Source organism: Chanodichthys erythropterus, chromosome 19, assembly GCF_024489055.1.
Source record: "Chanodichthys erythropterus isolate Z2021 chromosome 19, ASM2448905v1, whole genome shotgun sequence".
Taxonomy (NCBI): domain Eukaryota; kingdom Metazoa; phylum Chordata; class Actinopteri; order Cypriniformes; family Xenocyprididae; genus Chanodichthys; species Chanodichthys erythropterus.
In genome coordinates, this window is record NC_090239.1 from 22,388,634 (window position 1) to 22,411,841 (window position 23,208).

The 23,208-nt window shown below is 38.0% G+C and overlaps 1 protein-coding gene across 17 annotated transcripts in view; it reads left to right on the top strand.

The window, feature by feature from the left end:
* The window catches only part of myocd (myocardin), a 122,539-nt gene extending 100,731 nt beyond the window's left edge, over nucleotides 1–21,808 (top strand). For 4 of the 17 annotated variants that reach the window (XM_067369497.1, XM_067369499.1, XM_067369498.1 and 1 more), the window contains 12 exons: nucleotides 1,409–1,464; nucleotides 2,104–2,179; nucleotides 2,456–2,620; nucleotides 6,278–6,429; nucleotides 7,006–7,101; nucleotides 7,210–7,487; nucleotides 7,837–7,966; nucleotides 10,752–11,582; nucleotides 13,056–13,202; nucleotides 13,553–13,681; nucleotides 18,705–18,762; nucleotides 18,923–21,808. In XM_067369497.1, coding sequence (XP_067225598.1) covers nucleotides 1,409–1,464; nucleotides 2,104–2,179; nucleotides 2,456–2,620; nucleotides 6,278–6,429; nucleotides 7,006–7,101; nucleotides 7,210–7,487; nucleotides 7,837–7,966; nucleotides 10,752–11,582; nucleotides 13,056–13,202; nucleotides 13,553–13,681; nucleotides 18,705–18,762; nucleotides 18,923–19,419 — 2,615 coding nt within the window. In that variant the 3' untranslated portion in view covers nucleotides 19,420–21,808. The remainder of the gene's footprint in view (nucleotides 1–1,408; nucleotides 1,465–2,103; nucleotides 2,180–2,455; nucleotides 2,621–6,277; nucleotides 6,430–7,005; nucleotides 7,102–7,209; nucleotides 7,488–7,836; nucleotides 7,967–10,751; nucleotides 11,583–13,055; nucleotides 13,203–13,552; nucleotides 13,682–18,704; nucleotides 18,763–18,922) is intronic. The other 13 variants (XM_067369509.1, XM_067369506.1, XM_067369503.1 and 10 more) reach the window with 11 other exon arrangements.
* The last annotated feature ends 1,400 nt before the right edge of the window (nucleotides 21,809–23,208 follow it).

Sequence of the window (23,208 nt, forward strand, 5' to 3'; positions counted from 1 at the left end):
ACTGTGAAGCTGCTTTGAAACAGTTTGTATTGTGAAAAGCGCTATATAAATGAAGATGACTTGACTAACCCTGACCCTGGTCCACATAATCTAGGGAATACCAGGCTGACACACACACACACACACACACACACACACACACACACACACAGGTTTGTGAATCATGGGGTCATTCCATATTTCATTGCAGAAGCATCAGAATCCAGATTAACCCAACATTACAGGAGACACACATGAAACACCTGCAGACAGTTATAAAGGGTCTGTACAGACGATACAAGAACAGATCAACCATTTCAAAATAAAAGCACAGGAAAAAGCTACAGGAAACTGACTTCTTACAAGAAAATTACAGAAAACTTTGAAATCCATCATTCTGATCATGTTAAAGTGGGTTATTTCACCCACAAATGAGTCTCTGATTTCATCAAAAATATCTTAATTTGTGTTCTGAAGATGAACGAAGGTCTTACGGGTGTGGAACGACATGAGGGAGAGGAATTAATGACCGAAATTATATTTGTGGGTGAACTAACCCTTTAACTAGACACATGTGAGCTGTCATTCACTGAGGAGGAAACGTTAGAAACATTCGCTCACTTTCTGTGTGTCAGAGCGGCTCTGATGCTCATGAACAACTGCAGATAACAGGAGCAGGTCACTGTGAGTTCAGAGTGTGTGTGTGTGTGTGTGTGTGTGTGACATATCAGGACAATAATGTGTATAATGACATAGTTATTACAAGAAGACGTGACTCATGAGGACATTACTCCATGTCCCCACTTTTCAAAAGGCTTATAAATCACACAGAATGAGTTTTTGTGAGAAAGTAAAAATGTTTTTAGGGTAGGTTTAGGGGTTGTGTAGGGGGAGAGAAAATACGGTTTGTACAGTATAAAAACCATTACGCCCAAGCTGCAGTCAGATCCTCCCGAGACACAAACATTTAACAAATATATTCTAAGAACGTTTTGCTAACATTCCCATGAACTTTGTTCTCTGAACGTTCTGAAACAAGTAGAAATGTTGGACGAACATGAACGATGTATAAATAATGTTTTCCTGACAACACTTTGAGAACATTATGAAAGAGCAGATAACTTTGAACAAATGTTCCGTTAACGTTTGTTCATAACTTTGCCAGAACGTTCAGTCTCAATCGTGTCCGAAGGGAACGAGTTCCTCGCTGAGGTTTAATGCTCATGGCTTGGAGTAATAAGTGCCTCTCGTCTGTTTCTCTGCAGTGTTTGATTCGGGACTATAATTCAGCTTTAGGAGAGAAACATGCAGCCAAATCAGACACTGCCAGAAATTATTTATGTAAGATTCTCTGACAGTGTGTTCACGGACGGCTTTACAGATAAAAGTCTATCATATTCACTCAGTTCTTTCTCATTTGTTTTTCCAGCCTTGAAGAGTCCGGCTGCGTTCCACGAACAGAGGAAAAGTCTGGAGCGATCCAAGGTTAGAAGAATAAGCAACATTATCTCCGAGAATCCTTCGCAAACACGCTCACGCGCCGGCAGCCGTTTAGTTTGAGAAATTATTCATTTGCTGACATCAGTACTAGTTCATTAATTGTCTTGGTCGAGTCAGCGCTTTATTCAATACAGATTGTTTCAAAGCAGATTTTCAGTGATAAACAGGAAAATATCAGAGTTAATGTTGCAAAATTCATCAATTCTGAAACAAATAACATTCACACATATAGTACCATTCAAAAGTTTGTGGTCTGTACTTTTAATGTTTATGAAAGAAGACCAAAGCTGCATTTATTTGATCAAAAATGCAAAAATTGTGAAATATTATTCCAATGTAAATCAGCTGTTTTCTATGTGAATATATAGTAAAGTGTAATTTATTCCTGTGATTTTCAGCATCATTACTCCAGTCTTCAGTGTCACATGATCCTTCAGAAATCATTCTGATATGATGATTTGATGCTCAAGAAACAGTTATGATTATTATCAATGTTGAAAACAGTAGATTTCTGTGAATTTTTTGATTATTGTGAATGAAATTTGATTCAGCTATCATGCATTTTGAAAGTGTGTGAAAATCCAACTCGTTATATTTAATGTCTCATAATATGTGATGTTTCAGACTGGAGATTACTTAAAACACAAAATCAGGAGTAGACCAGAGAAATCCGAGCTCGTCAACATGCACATTCTACAAGGTAAGAGCTTTAAAAATAAAATATAAACACAGAATGATTAATCTAGGTGTCCACGTGTGTTATGAATATTGTCTCTTTGATGAATTGCTTTTGCTCCTCTTTTGTCACTAAATGCTTAAAAGTAAATAACAATATATCCTGATGTGAATTGATCATGTTCTGAGCAAATGCATGTTTTCTGGCCGGAGCGTTTGACACTCGAGACTCGCTTCACGCTGTTTAATCTGGAGTGACTCTGGTTCTGTTTGAGTGAAGATCTTTGTGTTCGTCCCACAGAGCCGGCCGGCGAGAGCCTCGCACAAGACTCGCAGAACAAACTCAAGAGAGCCCGGCTCGCCGACGACCTGAACGAGAAGATCGCTCTCAGACCCGGCCCGCTGGAGCTGGTGGAGAAGAACATCATTCCTGTCCATTCCACGGTTAAAGAAGCGGCGATGAAAGGTATTATTAGAGATATTTCATGGTCTTCACAGACTGCCACGACAGTTATAAGATGCTTCAGTAAATCCTGAGAGCTTTTGGCTGAAAACCAAACCTTCCCAGCTAACAGAACGTTCTCAGAAGTTATGAAGAAACGTTCTTCCGGTAACATTAATAGAACGTTCGCTCAAAGTTATCTGGTCTTTAATAATGTTCATAAAACATCAGCACAAATATTATTTATACATCATTAATGGAAACATTTCAGTTGGACATTAGTCTGTTTTTTTAAAATTACTTTTTAAAAAATAGTTCTGAGCTGAGTTATTATACAGCAGTTTACTAAAACCAAAACCGTAAAAAATACAAATAATTATTTAAAAAAAAAAGCATTACTTGATAAAATTAACATTAACTGAACTAAAAAAAATCATAATCATAATATAAAAATATTTTTTTTTTCATAAATTTTATTTTAGTTAAGTTTTCTTAATTTCATGTAGATGTATATATTAAAATAACTACAACTGAAACTGAAATAAAAAAATTATAAAAACTATATAGACATGTAAAAAAATTCATTAAAATGAAAACTGGAAATATATATATATAATATAATCACAAAATATTTGCAAAATGATGAAATCATGTTTTCTCTCACGTTCCCATAACCAAAAAAAATGCTTTTAAGACTAGAAATTTTAAACATTCAGAGAACATTCATAAGTAACATTTTCATAACTTAATGCAAACGTTAGCAAAACGTTCTTAGGATATATTTTTGTCAGCTGGGTCAGAGTTAAAATGTCTCTTTTTTGGCATTACAATCAGATGCGAGGAAATATGTATTGCGTCTTCTTTGCATGAGCGTCCCTGCGATCCCAGATTCCTCAGAATCCTCCCAACAAACACAGCTTGATTTAGGAGGCCATCGGCTCCTCGCGATGTGTTTACTATGCGGTCGGACCGCCGTACGTTTTCCTCTCAGATCCCCCAAAGCCAATGTTTTGGTACATGCTGAAAGTAAACATTTGCCTGTTTCCCCCGGAGCTGTCGGTAAATGCATTGCATAAGGCAGGCATGAGGCTGGGGGCGACGGTTTATATTACCTCTGCTGGAAGAGGAGCGTGTTTTATTGAGACAAACAGCAGCTGTATTTAGATCCACCCTTTTCACTGGAGATCAAATGAGCGTCCCCCCGTTTCTCTGTTTTGACTCGGCATGATTTATGCGGCTCCATCCAGCCACCTACAAAGGTGTTTGAGCAGACGGAGCCGCTCCTCCAGACGCCTGCGTCAGACCTGTGTCACTTCAGATTAACATGGCTTCAGTTGAGGATTGTATATGTGTGCTGAAGATGAACAAAAACTCTTTTGGAAGCTGCTGTTGTCTGTTGCTGCGCTGATGCACGTTTCCTTCCAAAGCTGTGAATTTAACTTATGCGCAGAATTGGAATTTGGCATAAAACATTTGCATTTGTTTCCATCCCATGTGTTCAAGAGAACAATATCATCACTTCCTGGGAAACTGGCACAAAAATATCAGTAATAAAAATGTAAGTTTCTTCAGTCAGGCTCTTTCTCCTCCATCATAAATGAGTTTGTCTCAGAGCGTCAGACGAAACACAATAAACGCTGTCATGTTCTGATGCTGGTGTTTGGGAACACAATCGTGTGTTTCCATCGTAGTTTGTGTGCATGTCTTTTTTATGTGCACTTTTAGAATTTATGCACATCTTGGTGTTTCCATCCAGTGTTTTTTATGTGATATCCCAAAATATGCGTTAAAATAGGTGGATGGAAACACGGCTAATGATCTCATGACACTTTCCACTAATTAGGTAGTAGCGTTCTTTTTCTAAACAATTACAAATCACATGTTTTTGTTTTGAAAATGAAAATGAAATAAACACTGCACAAATGTGGATTTTGGCTTGTCCTTATTCTGAGGTCATGTCTACAGCATGCAAATCTAAATCATGTTTTTACATAACCTGATAGTCAAAATCCACATTAGAAAGAACGGCCTCTGCTATTGGATTTACATGCTAAACTATTTTTCATAGGACAACAAACACAGTGACAGTCGAATTCAGAAAGATATTTCTCAGGAACAGTATCACAAATTTGATCAGTAATTTCTGTGTGGATCAGTCCAAAGATTATATGAGGCAAAATTTGTATGAGGACTGGTTAAAAAACTCTTTTTCATTTACTTCAATATGGCGGAACAAACAAAATGATGGAAAATGACAAATGAGAAATCGTCAGAATCAGCATAAACCAAGGAACATAATGACAGAAAACTAATTTTGGACTGTGTTTTCAAAAGCTATAAGTGTTTTTGCATAGGTGGCGCTGTGTTCAAGCTTCTCAGGTAACTTCAGGACATGCTCTCAATGAACCCTACCAAATTTTGTGTCGATATGTCAAATCGTTTAAAAGATATTGCAATTTATGATATTTCATGACAAATTTCAGAATGGCAGACCGACGGTTCGTATGATCCTGGAAAAATCGGTATCCACAGAAAACACCAAGAAACACCAATGATTTTCTGAGAAATTCTTCAAAAGTTATGAGCAAAATACCAATTTTTCAGATCTCATGACCTGTAGGTGGCGCTGTTCTCACATTTGGCATGAACTCTCAGATGATGGCTCTGACGCAGCCTACCAAGTTTCATTTCGATGGATTCAAGTTTGGCCGAGATACAGCCTTTGAACCAATTTTGGGTCAAGTTTCCGATATGATAACTTTTAAACAAAGTGCGGAAAAATAATAATATTAGTAAGAAAACTAACGATTCCAACTCCTTCAGTGCTTGGCTCCGAATTACTACTAGTACTAGTTCTACTACTAATGTATTTATGTCCCAAATTCTAGGAATAGTGTTGGGAAAAATGACAGACCTCATATAAAATAAATAAAGAGTAAAACAGATAATAAATCCATATATAATATCTGTTAATGTTTTGAGGTTGACATTGAACATTTTATTGAAAGGTTAGCACCTCGTTTCACTGAGCTTTTGTTGAAAATAAAATAAATATGAAGTGTTTCAGGTCGTAATTTTGTTGCGTATTTGTGGAATGTGACTGTTTCTCGTCGCCTCTCCTCTGTGTCTATAAATCAAATAAAAGTGGCATTGCACAGATGGGCATTTTCTTCACAAACACTGACTCAGATGATCTAAGATTGAGTAAGTGGACGGTCAGCTGCTCGCTGGGCCTCGTCACAACGCCACGGTCCGTCCAACATCAACAAGTGGAGGAAATAACTCTCACACACTCCCGAGTGTGACGGTGTGTGTGCCCAGCAGAGAACCTGATTGAAAGCAGCCCCTGCACCCCATGCTCTCACACACACACACACACACCTGTCCACATCAGCTCTGGCACAAGTGTACGACTACGTGCACATGACGAGCGTTCAGCAGCACACGCAGCAGGCTTTTGCTCAAATATTTACACAGACTTCAAACCCTGTGATTCTTTCAGACACTGCTGGTGTTAAGATGTCAATCCGTCTGGCTTCACGTTAGCTGAACCGAATGTGTCCGTCTTATCTTTGCTCTCTTTGTCTTCTTGGATTGATCCGTGTGTCTCTGTGAGCTTATCTCCATGCGTTTGAGTCCTGTATCTCACCGCACTCCTGCGTCCCTCTCTTATCTCCGCAGTGAACCATGGGAAGCTCCCGAGGCAGGAGGACTCGTATGCGTTCGAGGAGGACAGCGGCAGCGAGAGTCTGTCTCCAGATCGCAGCGAAGAGTCGCTCACAGAGAACAAGAGCTGCGGCTCGACCTCTCCGACCCTCACCGGCACTGATCACGTGAGTCGCTGCTGCTCCACAACCACCACAAACCAACAGTCATCATATCATCATGTCATATGTGTTCCCATTAATGAAATGTAAAGGTCAGTCTGCCCCCTGTGGCGGCTCAGGGAACTGCAGTGTTCTGCTCAGGCTCTGAGGAGGCGTCTGACAGCTCTCTGACTCTCTGCCCAGCTCAGCTCAGCGTGTTTCTGACGCAGTCAGGAGTGTATTGTGCTGTACAGCATTGCTGCAGGCATGAGAATGATTGCCCATTCTCTGGCAACAGGCGTAATAAACCACTGGCTGTAGCCGCCAGGAGGCCTGGCATCAGATCTTCATGACCCGAGATCACGTGGAGTGAAAGCGTGTGCGGAATATTTAGTTTAGCTTGTGAAAGCTGTAAATTATGTACGTGTTTAATAATAATCGCCGCATGTGTGGCACCTTCTATAATGCAAAGTACTTGGGAAATATATAAATCTTATAAACAATGTCACCTGCCTTTTGCCGAAATGTTAACAGAAGAAATTGTTCAAGTGCAATTCTATTTATTTAACATAGTCAATAACTATGGAATAATCTGTTATTCAGGGCTCTCAGAGTAAAGACGGCGGCGCTCAAAACCAAGAGGAGAACATGACAAACGGCCAGGAAACTCCACCGATTCCAGTTCCTGCCTTAGTCAAGGTACGACTAAACAAGCATTAGAGTCACTAAACACAGATGATGTTACTGTGATGTGAAGCTCACTCTGAAATCGGCGACTCGAATCCTCTGTTCTTTTACTGTGCAAAGCAGTCCAAAGTGTCTGAGAAGAACCGCCACAAGAAACCCAAAGATATCAAGCCGAAAGTGAAGAAGCTGAAGTACCACCAGTACATCCCGCCGGACCAGAAGGCCGAGCGATCTCCTCCGCCGCAGATGGACTCTGCGTATGCGCGTCTGCTGCAGCAACAGCAGCTCTTCCTGCAGCTGCAGATCCTCAGCCAGCAGAAGCACCAGCAGCACTCGCATGCGCAGACGCAGCCGCAGACGCAGCCGAGCTTCAGCTACCAGACGCTCAGCCAGCACAAGTGAGTCCGAGCGTTCAGAATGGATGCTTGAATATAGTTGTCAGAAGTACATATCGATATTGAACGCGATATTGCGTGTCTTATCAGTGAACTACGGCTCTGTCTATTAAATGCCGCTTCATTTGAAAGCAGCAATCAGGGAACCGGCTTTACTGAAGAAATGCGCGTGACAAAAGCATTCGATATATCGCCCAGCCCTAGTCAGAAGCACAAATATCAGTTGTTTCCAGTCTTCTCACTGATGGTGTGTGTGTGTGTGTGTGTGTGTGTGTGTGTGTGTGTGTGTGTGTGTGTGTGTGTGTGTGTGTGTGTGTGTGTGTGTGTGTGTGTGTGTGTGTGTGTGTCTCAGGCCGTCCGGTGAGCAGACAGCATCATGCAGCAGCAGCTCGTCGTCTCCAGTGAAGAGCAGTTACTGCAGCCCGTCCTCCATCAGCCCCGTCCGACCCGCTCCGCTGCCCGCCAACCTGGACGACCTGAAGGTAGCGCTGCTCTCTCACAGATCTGCTGATCACCTGAAGCTTGAGGTTTAAATCAGAAGATGTGTGTCAGTACTGACAGCAGCACAGGTGAAGAGAGATGCATATGGTCATTCATCTCAGCACATTAAGACAAGTGCTTTGTATTACAAGATTTCTGAAATGTGATTTTTGAATATGCAAATGAGCCATTATCTAATTAAATGTGCACTCATTTACATGCATTTCCAAAACCAAAATCTGAACATTGAATAAAGCCAGGTTCAGAAATCAAAATCAGGAAATACTGTCAACAGACAGAAAACAAATACATTTCCACCATGATTTTAGGAATGAAAATGTTGAATAAATCAGGTGAATGATACACACAAAATATGCTGGGTTAAAAACAACTCAAGTTGGGTTGTTTGCGATTACTGTGGGTTGTTTTAACCAAGCGATTGGGTTGTTTGTGATTGGGTTTCTTTAACCCAGCGATTGGGTTGTTTTAACCCAGCAATTGGGTTGTTTTAAGATAGCCATTAGGTTGTTTTAACCCAGCGATTGGGTTGTTTTAACTCAGCCATTAGGTTGTTTTAACCCAGCGATTGGGTTGTTTTAACCCAGCGATTGGGTTGTTTTAACTCAGCCATTAGGTTGTTTTAACCCAGCGATTGGGTTGTTTTAAGATAGCCACTAGGTTGTTTTAACCCAGCGATTGGGTTGTTTTAACCCAGTGATTGGATTGTTTGCGATTAGGTTGTTTTAACCCAGCGATTGGGTTGTTTTAACCCAGCTATTAGGTTGTTTTAACCCAGCGATTGGGTTGTTTTAACTGAGCCATTAGGTTGTTTTAACCCAGCGATTGGGTTGTTTTAAGATAGCCACTAGGTTGTTTTAACCCAGCGATTGGGTTGTTTTAACCCAGAGATTGGGTTGTTTGCAATTAGGTTGTTTTAACCCAGCGATTGGGTTGTTTTAAGATAGCCACTAGGTTGTTTTAACCCAGCGATTGGGTTGTTTTAACCCAGAGATTGGGTTGTTTGCAATTAGGTTGTTTTAATCCAGCGATTAGGTTGTTTTAACCCAGCGTTTGGGTTGTTTTAACCCAGTGATTGGGTTGTTTGCGATTGGGCTGTTTTAACCCAGCGATTGGGTTGTTTTAAGATAGCCATTAGGTTGTTTTAACTCAGCGATTGGGTTGTTTGCAATTAGGTTGTTTTAATCCAGCGATTAGGTTGTTTTAACCCAGCGTTTGGGTTGTTTTAACCCAGTGATTGGGTTGTTTGTGATTGGGTTGTTTTAACCCAGCCATTAAGTTGTTTTAACCCAGCGATTGGGTTGTTTTAACCTAGCCATTAGGTTGTTTTAACCCAGCGATTGGGTTGTTTTAACCCAGCGATTGGGTTGTTTTAACCCAGCGATTGGGTTGTTTTAACTCAGCCATTAGGTTGTTTTAACCCAGTGATTGGGTTGTTTTAACCCAGCGATTGGGTTGTTTTAACCCAGCATTTGGGTTGTTTTACCCCAGCCTTTGGGTTGTTTTAACCCAGCGATTGGGTTGTTTGCAATTAGGTTGTTTTAATCCAGCGATTAGGGTGTTTTAACCCAGCGATTGGGTTGTTTTAACCCAGCGTTTGGGTTGTTTTAACCCAGTGATTGGGTTGTTTGTGATTGGGTTGTTTTAACCCAGCCAATAGGTTGTTTTAACCCAGCATTTGGGTTGTTTTAACCCAGTGATTGGGTTGTTTGTGATTGGATTGTTTTAACCCAGCCATTAAGTTGTTTTAACCCAGCGATTGGGTTGTTTGCAATTAGGTTGTTTTAATCCAGCGATTAGGTTGTTTTAACCCAGCGTTTGGGTTGTTTTAACCCAGTGATTGGGTTGTTTGTGATTGGATTGTTTTAACCCAGCCATTAAGTTGTTTTAACCCAGCGATTGGGTTGTTTTAACCTAGCCATTAGGTTGTTTTAATCCAGCGATTGGGTTGTTTTAACCCAGAGATTGGGTTCTTTTAACCCAGCGTTTGGGTTGTTTTAACCCAGCGTTTGGGTTGTTTTAACCCAGCCATTAGGTTGTTTTAACCCAGCGATTGGGTTGTTTTAACCTAGCCATTAGGTTGTTTTAACCCAGCGTTTGGGTTGTTTTAACCCAGCGATTGGATTGTTTGCGATTAGGTTGCTTTAATCCAGCGATTAGGTTGTTTTAACCCAGTGATTGGGTTGTTTTTGATTGGGTTGTTTTAACCCAAAAATTGGGTTAAATGTTTGCCCAACCTGCTGGGTAGTTTCATTTAACTCAACTATTGTTTAAAAATTACTGTATTTCTTGCTTAAAATGAACCCAAAATATGTTGGAAATTGACATTTATTAATATGTTTAATGAATAATAATTAAACTAAACATTTATTAAATTATTAGTAAATGTTCACCTTTAGATTATTATTGTTTCCTCTAGTAATTGTGTGTCTGATTTTTAATTTCCAACATATTTTGGGTTCATTTTAATCCAGACATATAGACATTTTTAAACAATAGTTGAGTAATAACCAGGAAAATATCAGAATCAATGAGGCAAACTTCATTAAATATGAGACAAATTCAGATTCCAAGCTCTTAAAAGACAATAGTGTCATTATTCAGATCAATTCAGTTCAATAACTGTGTCGAGTTTTGTTCTCATGCAGTCAATTTGATTATATTACTACTGAATATTAAGTGTCTTTTAGTAAGTAATTCACGTTTCTTGCCTTAAAAAGCAGTTCTCTTAAGAAAGCCTGAAACGCACCGTGTTTCTCGTGCTCACAGGTGTCCGAGCTGCGGCAGCAACTGCGGATCCGCGGCCTGCCCGTGTCGGGCACCAAGACGGCGCTCATCGAACGACTGCGGCCCTTTAAAGACTCCAGCTGCGCTTCTCCGTCCGGCTCCGGAGACGTCAGCACCGCCACGTTCCCCGTGACGCCCACCGGATCGCTGTCGTCCTATCAGTCCCCGGCGTCTCACGGGGCCGGCTTCTACCCCTTCTGCAGCAGCGGCTCCACGCCGCCCATCTCGCCGGCCTCGTCCGACCTCTCCGTCAGTGGCTCTCTGCCCGACAGCTTCAGCGACGTCACCATGTCGTCTCCGCAGTTCGGCCTGCAGCCCTCACCGGACGACGGTCTGGGACTCGACGCGGAGAAGGACAAGATGCTGGTGGAGAAGCAGAAGGTGATCGAGGAGCTGACGTGGAAGCTGCACCAGGAGCAGAGGCAGGTGGAGGAGCTGCGCATGCAGCTGCACAAGAGGAAGCGCGACTATCCCGCTCCGCCGCAGCACATGATGCACCTTCAGCCTCCGGCCCAGATGCAGCAGTTCTACGGCGTGTCGGTCAAGCAAGAGCACGTGGCCTCCAGCTGCCCGCTGTCTTCCAAGCAGATGAAAGGCGGCTGCGTGGGTCACTGCGAGCTGCAGGCTGCGCCGCACTGCCTCGAGCTGCCGCCGTCCGCGAGCCCCGCCGGCCTGTCCGCCTTCCTCAGCCCTCAGTGCTCTCCGCAAGACTCGCCCGTCACCAAACCCTCCGGCAGCCCTCAGCCCTCGTCGCCCGTCCAGCCGTACCTGCTGAGAGACGGCTGCGCACACAGACCCGCACGCAACATGCAGGTGCATCTGTTCATTATTCACATTAAACATGCTTACAGTGACTCGAATACAGCATGTTTTACTTTTACACTCATGTATAAACACTGCAAAAATGATGATTTCGTCTGGTTTTCCAGCACAAATATCTAAACATTCTTAAAGGGATAGGTCACCCAAAAATGACAATTACCTTGTGATTTACTCAACCTCAAGCCATCCTAGGTGTACATGACTTTCCTTTTTCAGACGAATCGGAGATATATTTAAACATATTCTGGCTCTTCCAAGCTTTATAATGGGAGTGAATGGGGCTCGAGATTTTGAAGCCCAAAAAAGCGCATCCATCCATCATAAAAATAATCCACACAGCTTATAGTTGATAATGTTTTAAATATGGATAGTTTTCTTACAAAAACGCATCACTTTAGTTCAGAAGGCCTTTATTAACCCCTTGGAGCCATGTGGATGGCTTTAATGATGATTGGCTGCACTTTTTTTGGCTTCAAAATCTCACGGCCCCCCTTTCATTCCCATTATAAAGCTTGGAAGAGGCAGGATATCGTGTTCGTCGGAAAGACGTCGGTGTCATATACACCTAGGATGGCTTGAGGGTGAGTAAATTATGGGATCGTTTTCATTTTTGGGTGAACTATCCCTTTAAATCAAGATATATTTCCTGGAGAAGCAAAACATATTAAATCTTGTTTACTGAAATTCTATAAAAATTGAGTTTTTGCTGAAAACAAGAACAAATATCTGCCAATAGGGTCAGAAAAATAAGCTTAATTCAAAATGAAAACAAAATGATTTTTCTGACCCCATTTTTGCAGTGTAAAGAGTCAATCGCTCGTATTTTTGTCTATATCAAATATATATACATATATATATATATACATATATATATATATATATATATATATATATATATATATTAGTGCTGTCAAACTATTAATCACATTATATATATATATATATATATATATATATATATATATATATATATAAATATATTTTTGTTAAATATATACATGTGTGTATTTATATACATAATACATATACAGTACACACATTATGTAAACAAACGTGCGATTTGACAGCACTTATATATATAATTGTGAATTTATTTCTTTAAAATTATTTTCTTATTTTGAACAGGTATACTTTCACATGTATTCAAGTTTGAAGGAAAAAAGTTATTAGTTTAGTAAAAAAAAAAAAAAATCCAGCTTCATGCATTCAAGTGTTCTAGTTTCTTTAAAAAGCAACATTTTAAACAAAAATCTAAGAAAATCATTTTTGTTCTTCAATATCACACCGTGCATAAGCAATGCTTATATCGCTTGTTTTTGCTCTTTTTTGCATGTGTTTTGATCCAGAGATTCTGTAATACTGAATACATGAAAAGCCGGAAAATTCTGTCAGCGGCGGGGAAAGAGTTGAGCTCTGATCACAGACATATATTTGTGACTGACTGCTGAAATATCTCTGTCACAGATACAGCAGAAGAGCGTGGCACAGTCGGTCAGCTGCTCGTATCCGTCTGACCAGAGGAGCCTGCAGCCGCTCTACACCAGTCCATCAGAGAACAGCCTGAACCCCAGAGGATCGGCCAAGACCAAGAGCGCCAGCATGCAGCAGAAAGTATGTCTAATTCAACTACTAATTCATCTCACTCACAAAGCGTCACATATTCTGTTCTGCACCTCCTGCAACACTGAGTCTCGATCAAAAGATGTTTTTTTACACATCTTTGAATTGGTCAAGATTCTCACACACACTGATGTTAAATCTGTTGATTGTCATTGGGTCAGAGTTTACACCATCCTCCTGAGGAAGATCGTATGCTAGATTTCCCAAACAAGCTTCGATGCCGCCGCCGCACACACACACACACACACACACACACACACACACACACATCAGAGAGCGTGTTCTTCTGTCTCGTGTCCCTCTCGCTCCTGTGTAACGTTTGGCCCTGTCTCCTCATATAGGAGGCTCTATCTCACTCTCCCCGGCACCTCGAGCCCAAGTCTCCCACATCCAGCACTGTCTTCTGTAGTTCAGATTCTCCTGCATCCGTCAGTAAACGGCCCCCGTGTTATGAGGATGCTGTGAAACAGGTAAAGCGGCCCCGGATCAGCTGGGTTTCTGGCTTCTGTCTCGCTGCTGTCCTCTCGCACCGCTCTCACGCTGCCATCAAGAGCTTCTGCTGCGTCTCTAGAGCTTTCCTCTGACGCTTTACAGTCCTGCACGAATGATTAAACTACTTACCTGAAGTCCCAGTGAGACTTAAAGTTAGTTTTTCAATATTTCGATGACACATTTGCATGTTCACGGTTCTCTGATGTGGGTTAATGGTCACATGACATGCAAGTAAATTGATCAAATATTTAATCAGTTAGTGTTTGTCTGTAGCTGGATTTTAAAGTGCACTCAAACCTCTTGTTTTAGTTACATTTACATTCACACCAGTGTTTTTGGAACCCAGTCAAATTAATAATCGTTTTATTATTATTATTATTTTAGTTTTAAATGTAATCTTTAATGTAACTTTAAATAAATTACTGCTGTAAATTACAATTGTACTGTAAAATAAAAATGAATAATTGATGTAGTGTAAAATAAAAATTATTATTATAATCATCAATTATTCATTTTTATTTTACAGTACAAGTTACAGTACTTATATTTATGCCTTTAATTTTTCGCTTACAAACGTTTGAACCCTGAGCTTTTAACCTTTCAAATCACCAAGCTTTTATTTTGGAGTGAAATGCTGTAAACTTCTGCCCACAAAAATGCAATGATGTGAATGTGTAAATAAAGTGAACCTGGCGAACACATGTAGAGATGGAGTTCTCAGCGTTTACTGAGGGGTGAAGCTCTGAGACACTGAAAACGGCAGAGTACATGAACTCAGTGCTGCGCTTCACTGTGTTTGAGAAACTCTGCTGTAGTTTATTTCTGCCCTAAACATTCGCCAACAAGTCTGAGCGTAACAACAACACTTCCATTCAAAAATCTGCCTCTTTTCTGTTTATATATTTAATGTTTTCAAAAGCATATGGAAGCTTGTTTCCGCCACAGGATAAAACATCTTTAAAATGAAATTGCGACTTTTTATCTGGCAGGTCTGACTTTATTTCTTGCAATTCTGACTTTATTTCTTGCAGTTCTGACTTTATTTCTTGCAGTTCTGACTTTATTTCTTGCAATTCTGACTCTATTTCTTGCAGTTCGGACTTTATTTCTTGTAATTCTGACTTTATTTCTTGCAATTCTGACTTTAAAACATCTTTAAAATTAAAATGTGACCTTTTTATCTCGCAGGTCTGACTTTATTTCTCGCAATTCCAACTTTATTTCTCATAATTCCGAGTTTATATTTCATAATTCTGACTTTATTTCTCACAATTCTGACTATTTCTTGCAATTCCGACTTTATTTCTTGTAATTCTGACTTTATTTCTCACAATTGTGACTTTATTTCTTGCAATTGTGACTTTATTTCTTGTAATTGTGACTATTTCTTATAGTTCTAACTTTATTTCTCACAATTGTGACTTTATTTCTTGCAATTGTGACTTATTTCTTGCAATTCTGACTTTATTTCTTGTAATTCTGACTTTATTTCTTGCAGTTCTGACTTTATTTCTTGTAATTCTGACTTTATTTCTTGCAGTTCTGACTTTATTTCTTGTAATTCTGACTTTATTTCTCACAATTGTGACGTTATTTCTTGCCATTCTGACTTTATTTCTTGTAATTGTGACTATTTCTTATAGTTCTGACTTTAATTCTTGCAATTTTGACTTTATTTCTTGTAATTGTGACTTTCTTATAGTTCTGACTTTATTGTAATTCTGATTTTATTTCTCACAATTGTGACTTTATTTCTTGCAAATCTGACTTTATTTCTTGTAATTCTGACTTTATTTCTTTTAACCTTTATTTCTTGCAGTTCTCTGACTTTATTTCTCGCAATTGTGACTTTATTTCTCACAATTGTGACTATTTCTTATAGTTCTGACTTTATTTCTTGCAATTCTGACTTTATTTCTTGTAATTCTGACTATTTCTTGCAGTTCTGACTTTATTTCTTGTAATTCTGACTTTATTTCTTGCAGTTCTGACTTTATTTCTCGCAATTGTGACATTATTTCTTGCAATTCTGACTTTATTTCTTGTAATTGTGACTATTTCTTATAGTTCTGACTTTATTTCTTGTAATTCTGACTTTATTTCTCACAATTGTGACTTTATTTCTTGCAGTTCTGACTTTATTTCTTGTAATTCTGACTTTATTTCTCGCAATTGTGACTTTAATTCTTGCAATTCTGACTTTATTTCTTGTAATTGTGACTTTCTTATAGTTCTGACTTTATTTCTTGTAATTCTGATTTTATTTCTCACAATTGTGACTTTATTTCTTGCAAATCTGACTTTATTTCTTGTAATTCTGACTTTATTTCTTTTAACCTTTATTTCTTGCAGTTCTCTGACTTTATTTCTCGCAATTGTGACTTTATTTCTTGCAATTCTGACTTTATTTCTTCTAATTGTGACTATTTCTTATAGTTCTGACTTTATTTCTTGTAATTCTGATTTTATTTCTCGCAATTGTGACTTTATTTCTTGCAGTTCTGACTTTATTTCTTGTAATTCTGACTTTATTTCTTGTAATTCTGACTTTATTTCTCACAATTTTTACTTTATTTCTTGCAATTCTGACTTTATTTCTTGCAATTCTGACTTTATTTCTTGCAGTTCCGACTTTATTTCTTGCCGTTCTGACTTTATTTCTTGCAGTTCGGACTTTATTTCTTGTAATTCTGACTTTATTTCTTGCAATTCTGACTTTATTTCTTGTCGTTCTGACTTTATTTCTTGCAGTTCTGACTTTATTTCTCACAATTGTGACTATTTCCTGTAGTTCTGACTTTATTTTTTGTAATTCTGACTTTATTTCTCACAATTCTGAATTTATTTTATTGTAATTCTAACTTTATTTCTTGCAATTCTGACTTTATTTCTTGCAATTTTGACTTTATTTCTTGTAGTTCTGACTTTATTTCTTGCAATTCTGACTTTATTTCTTGTCGTTCTGACTTTATTTCTTGCAGTTCTGACTTTATTTCTTGCAGTTCTGACTTTAAAACATCTTTAAAATTAAATTGTGACTTTTTTATCTCGCAGGTCTGACTTTATTTCTCGCAATTCTGACTTTATTTCTCACAATTCCAACTTTATTCCTCATAATTCTGAGTTTATATTTCATAATTCTGACTTTATTTCTCACAATTCTGACTATTTCTTGCAATTCTGACTTTATTTCTTGTAATTCTGACTTTATTTCTCACAATTGTGACTTTATTTCTTGCAATTCTGACTTTATTTCTTGTAATTGTGACTATTTCTTATAGTTCTGACTTTATTTCTTGTAATTCTGACTTTATTTCTCGCAATTGTGACGTTATTTCTTGCAATTCTGACTTTATTTCTTCTAATTGTGACTATTTCTTATAGTTCTGACTTTATTTCTTGTAATTCTGACTTTATTTCTCACAATTGTTACTTTATTTCTTGCAGTTCTGACTTTATTTCCTGTAATTCTGACTTTATTTCTTGTAATTCTGACTTTATTTCTCACAATTTTGACTTTATTTCTTGCAATTCTGACTTTATTTCTTGTAATTGTGACTATTTCTTATAGTTCTGACTTTATTTCTTGTAATTCTGACTTTATTTCTCACAATTGTGACTTTATTTCTTGCAGTTCTGACTTTATTTCTTGTAATTCTAACTATTATAATTCTGACTATTTCTTGTAGTTCTGACTTTATTTCTTGCAATTTTGACTTTATTTCTTGTAGTTCTGACTTTATTTCTTGCAATTCTGACTTTATTTCTTGTCGTTCTGACTTTATTTCTTGCAGTTCTGACTTTATTTCTTGCAGTTCTGACTTTAAAACATCTTTAAAATTAAATTGTGACTTTTTTATCTCGCAGGTCTGACTTTATTTCTCGCAATTCTGACTTTATTTCTCACAATTCCAACTTTATTCCTCATAATTCTGAGTTTATATTTCATAATTCTGACTTTATTTCTCACAATTCTGACTATTTCTTGCAATTCTGACTTTATTTCTTGTAATTCTGACTTTATTTCTCACAATTGTGACTTTATTTCTTGCAATTCTGACTTTATTTCTTGTAATTGTGACTATTTCTTATAGTTCTGACTTTATTTCTTGTAATTCTGACTTTATTTCTCGCAATTGTGACGTTATTTCTTGCAATTCTGACTTTATTTCTTCTAATTGTGACTATTTCTTATAGTTCTGACTTTATTTCTTGTAATTCTGACTTTATTTCTCACAATTGTTACTTTATTTCTTGCAGTTCTGACTTTATTTCCTGTAATTCTGACTTTATTTCTTGTAATTCTGACTTTATTTCTCACAATTTTGACTTTATTTCTTGCAATTCTGACTTTATTTCTTGTAATTGTGACTATTTCTTATAGTTCTGACTTTATTTCTTGTAATTCTGACTTTATTTCTCACAATTGTGACTTTATTTCTTGCAGTTCTGACTTTATTTCTTGTAATTCTGACTATTATAATTCTGACTTTATTTCTTGTAGTTCTGACTTTATTTCTTGTAATTCTGACTATTTCTTGTAATTCTGACTTTATTTCTCACAATTGTGACTATTTCTTGTAGTTCTGACTTTATTTCTTGTAATTCTGACTTTATTTCTCACAATTCTGACTATTTCTTGCAATTCTGACATTATTTCTCACAATTCTGAATTTATTTCTCGTAATTCTATTTCTTGTAATTCTGATTTTATTTCTCACAATTCTGAATTTATTTCTTGTAATTCTTACTATTTATTGTAATTCTTCTGACTTTATTTCTCATAATTCTGACTTTTTTCACACAAGTCTGTTTTTTTCTCGCAATTCTGACTTTTTTTTCTCGCAATTCTGACTTTATTTCTCACACTTCCAAGTTTAGATATAAACTCAGAATAGTGAGGGGAAACAAGCTTCCATAAAGCAGGCACTGAACATCTGACAGATCTGTTGAAAGCGTGGAACACTAACCCGACCGGATCGCTCTGTGTTGTTGTTGCAGCAGATGGTGCGCAGCCAGCAGATGGATGAGCTTCTGGATGTCCTCATCGAGAGCGGAGGTGAGTCTCTCATACAAGTGCAGTGCCTGAGATATTTTTCATCCCATCATTTTCACACTCAAATATGTAATTTGAAACTCTCATGAGGCCCGCCGACGCTATTTGTGACTGGTGTTAAGTCGCTGTTTGTGCTGTGATGTCCTCCTCCTTCTTTTTAAAGAAATGCCAGCTAACGCCAAAGAAGAGAGGCCTCCTGTAACCAAAGTTGTGCCTCACCTTACAGTTTCGTCGAAGTTCCACAGACACTACAGTCACATGTCGCCCTCGCTGCTTCCCTACGAGCATGGAGACGGTCATCTGGAGGCGCTGCTGAGCCGGACGCAAGCGGACGCGGCGCTCCTGAAGATGAGCGGTGAGGACGGACGCTCGGACGAGGCAGCCGAAGGCTTCAACGACAAACTGATGATGGACACGCCCGTATCGCCCACGGCCGGAAAGATCGCAGCGGTCGCCGCCGAGAGCCAAGGACTCGGAATGACGTTCACAGAGTCGCCATGGGAAACCATGGAGTGGTTGGATCTGACTCCGCCCAGCTCCGCCACGGCATTCCATAACGGCCTGCCTCCCACCGGACCGAGCATCTTCAACACGGAGTTCCTCGACGTCACCGACATCAGCTTGAACTCTGCCATGGATCTGCACTTGGATCACTGGTGAGGAGGAACGGATGGAAGCTTGTTTCCACCACGGAGTAAACAAAATAAGTAATTGTGACACTTTATCTCAAATTTCTGACTTCTTCTTGCAATTCTAAGAAAAAAAGTCAGAATTGATTGATGTCAACACGTGATTGTGACATAAACTTGCAATTCTGAGGAGAAAAATCAAGAGCTAAAAAGATGCAATTACCTTTTTTAGTTTGTTATTCCGTGTCAGAAAATAATACAAGAATCGCAAGATATTAACTCGGAATTGCAATTTTAAAAAGTCTGAATTGCAAATTTATATCTCAATATTCTGACTTTTTTCTCTGAATTGTGATATAAAATCGCAACTGCAAGTTATAAAGTCTGAATTGAGACACTCAGTTCTAAGAAAAGAGTCAGAATTGTGAGATAAAAAGTCTCAATTACCTTTTTTATTTTGTTATTCCGTGGCGGAAACAAGCCTCCACAGGAACGGGCCGGTATCACTTCAGTAAAGATGATGTAAGCAGTCAGGATTCTGGCTGAAATCAAGAGCATAGTGTTTTAATACTGTTTTATCAAGGCCCATCAAAACTTGAATTGTTTTGACTATGGATTCTGAGGAAGAATGTTTTGATTACTGGAAACAGAAAGACGCTCCAAACCCAATTGGATTCAAGCAGGGACGTCCGTACCACCCTTTTGTAAATATACAACATTTTGTCTGCACATTTGTGGTGTGGGAAAAACACGTATTAATGCATCACACTAGTATAGGCTATCACGTGTACTCTCTCGTGCTATTGTAAATATAAATTCACACTTTGCACCTTGAGCTTACGGTAGTCACACTTTTGAGAGCTTTCCTGTTCCTTCCCCATGTCATTAATTTATTTAGAAAGCGCAAACATTTGGTTTTTACACTTTATGTAAGAGTATTTTCAGAAAAAAACCCATAAAATCTCAACTCTTCATAATCACTGGAGAATTGAACTGTATTTAGCACAATCAAGCCTTTTATTCTCTGGTGGTCAAAAGATCATTTTTTTTTTATTTAAAACAAAACAAAAAAAGATGACTTTCATATTTTGCGAATATCTTTCCCCAAAGTCTGTTTTGCATGATTATTATAATTATTAGCTACTGCCACTTCTGTTATTTTGAACATTCGTTAGCTTTAGTTGTTTTTATAATGTTTGGATCTTTCTCTTTTGATGTATTTATTTCAACCTTTTCTTTCCATTGGCATATTTTACATATTTATGAGACATTCCTTTTTATTAAAAACAAAACAGAGTAAACACGGTTAAGAGCGATGAGGACACCCGTCTGAAAATGTTTACTATGGTATCAGGATCTGTCATTGAATCATCCTCAGTTATCTGACGAATGACATCCGAGTTTAATGCTGTCCGATCCGTCCGTTGAATTAAGTCACGTTACATGAGTCTAAAATGACGTTTTGACAATCAAACAGAAGCAATACATTGAGTGATTCCCGTCTTTACCAGCACTTGTGAAAAATGAAACCTAATATATAGATTATAGAAGTTCAACTGTGAAAATGTTTCGTTCATTTTGTGTGTGGCAAATTTGGGCCCTGACTTGTTTTTTAATCTTTTGAAATAAAGTCTTTAGTTACGAGATTTCACTGAATAAATAATATTAGCTCACCAAAAGCTCAAACTGTGAATAGATTTATTTTCTTATTTTCATGAAACGTGTCAATGATGTTTGGTTCAGTGTTCAGTCTCTAATCATATCTCACGCCGCTGAACTTCATGTACAGACCGTGAAGCCGTAAAGCCTTACAATACAAATCAATCAGACAACCCAAAGAGTTTTATACAAACACGCTTTTGTACTGAGTTTACGTCCACCGTGAAGAAGCATTAAGGGCATTACAGACCAACAACAGCTCAGTAGTGTTTTGATACGAGTGTTAGAGACTCTATTTTTACACATTTTAGATGCAGATTATTATAAAACTGTAATGATGTATAATGTTGGAAGTCCAGACAAATTACTAGACATTATCAGGCATATTAGGTCAAGATTAATTGTGTGTAAAGTTTAATGTAGAGTTGTGTAAAGAATGTCACATACTCTGAAAGATTTTATTTTTCTATGCCCAGAAGTAGCTTTGCAGTCTTGTAATTTTTTCCCTCCTTCAGCTTGTTTTGTTCCTCCTGATCCTGATGCACAAATGTTCACTGTTTCTCCTCTCCTCCTTGGCAAAGGGAGGTTCTTGTTCTTTTGATTTCTCCTGGGGAAAGTATATATGTATGACAAAAAGCGTTTGTATTGCTTGGCCACGGAACAGCGTTACAATATAAACCGTCCCAGTATTCGTCTACACCGCTGTATTACTGTAACGAGAGTTCAATAAACGATCATGAAACAAACACACGGACTCGTCAGTGTTGTCTGCTGAAACTAAACTCTAACGAACAGAAAAGTGCTTTTTGGTGACACTTTACATTAAGGTCTCATTTGTTAACGCATTAATGAAGAAATGCGTTAACAGGATTTTCACTTCCCATCATGCTTTGCAAAGGGGCTGAACTAGGAGTGTAAATGTTGAAATAAAGTATTATTTTAAGCAGTTTTTAGGAAGATGAGAAAATGGAAAGACTTTTTTTTTACTGTTCTATTATGTTGGTATTTAAAAGTTTCTGTTAATTAATAGTTTTAGGGTTACCATTGTGGTGAAGTGTTGCACTTGTGCTTTGGTTGAGAACTGCTAACAAACTTTCAAATTAATTTAATAAGAAAGTAATCACTGCGGTAGTGCTCTGGGTTGTATTTCCCAAAAGCATTGTAAGCCTATGTTGATTGTAAAACCATCGTCACTTATGATCAATTTAGGCTTTACAATGTTTTTGGCTAAGGCAATTTAGGATGAATCCAGTATCACATCTAGATTTCTAACACAGAACATCACAAAAGTTATGTAAATCACAAAATTAAACGAAGAATTAATTGTAAAAATCAATGTATATGAAAACAATTTATGTATTGCTTTTTATTTATTTTCCAAAACATTGCAAATTAGTTGGGCTGACACTATTAAATTAAGATGTGCCCAACCATAGTACATAAGTTGACTCAACCTTAATAAATTAAGTTGACCCAGCGTAAGTACATTAAATTGGAATAACAGAATTGCATAATGCTGAAATAATGTGGAAATCCTTTCCATGATTTTATGATGTTCGTTCAAAGAGTTATTTTTTTGAGTGTACCTCAGGGCTCTATTTTGGGTCCGCTTCTTCTTAACTTATATATGCTCCACTGGATGATATTCTTAGAAAACACAATGTTTCATTTCATTTTTATGCTGACGATACACAGCTGTACCTGCCGTCGAAAGCTGGTGATTCCATTCACCCTTTGTTGGCATCTGGGACATTAAGAAATGGTTATCAAATAACTTTCTCCAACTTAATGAGGACAAAATGGAAATAATTGTTTTTGGTTCCCCAAAATTAAGGAGTCTCATTAGGGAGTTTCTTCAGTCAAACAAATGAATTCTGTTGTTAAGAATAGTTTTTATCAATTGAAAATTATTTCCAAATTAAATCGTTTTTGTCATTCCAAGACCTGGAGAAGGTTATTCATGCTTAGACTACTGTAACTCACTGTATCCGGGTCGTCGGTCAGTCATGGCTGACCCCAATTTTACCTTCTCTTGATTGGCTCCTGATACATTTTAGAATTCAGTTTTAAAATTCTGTAGTTTTTAAAGCTCTTAATGATCAAGATCCATTTGATCTTAAAGATCTTCTTCCTCCTCAGTCATCTTCCAGACTTCTTTTAT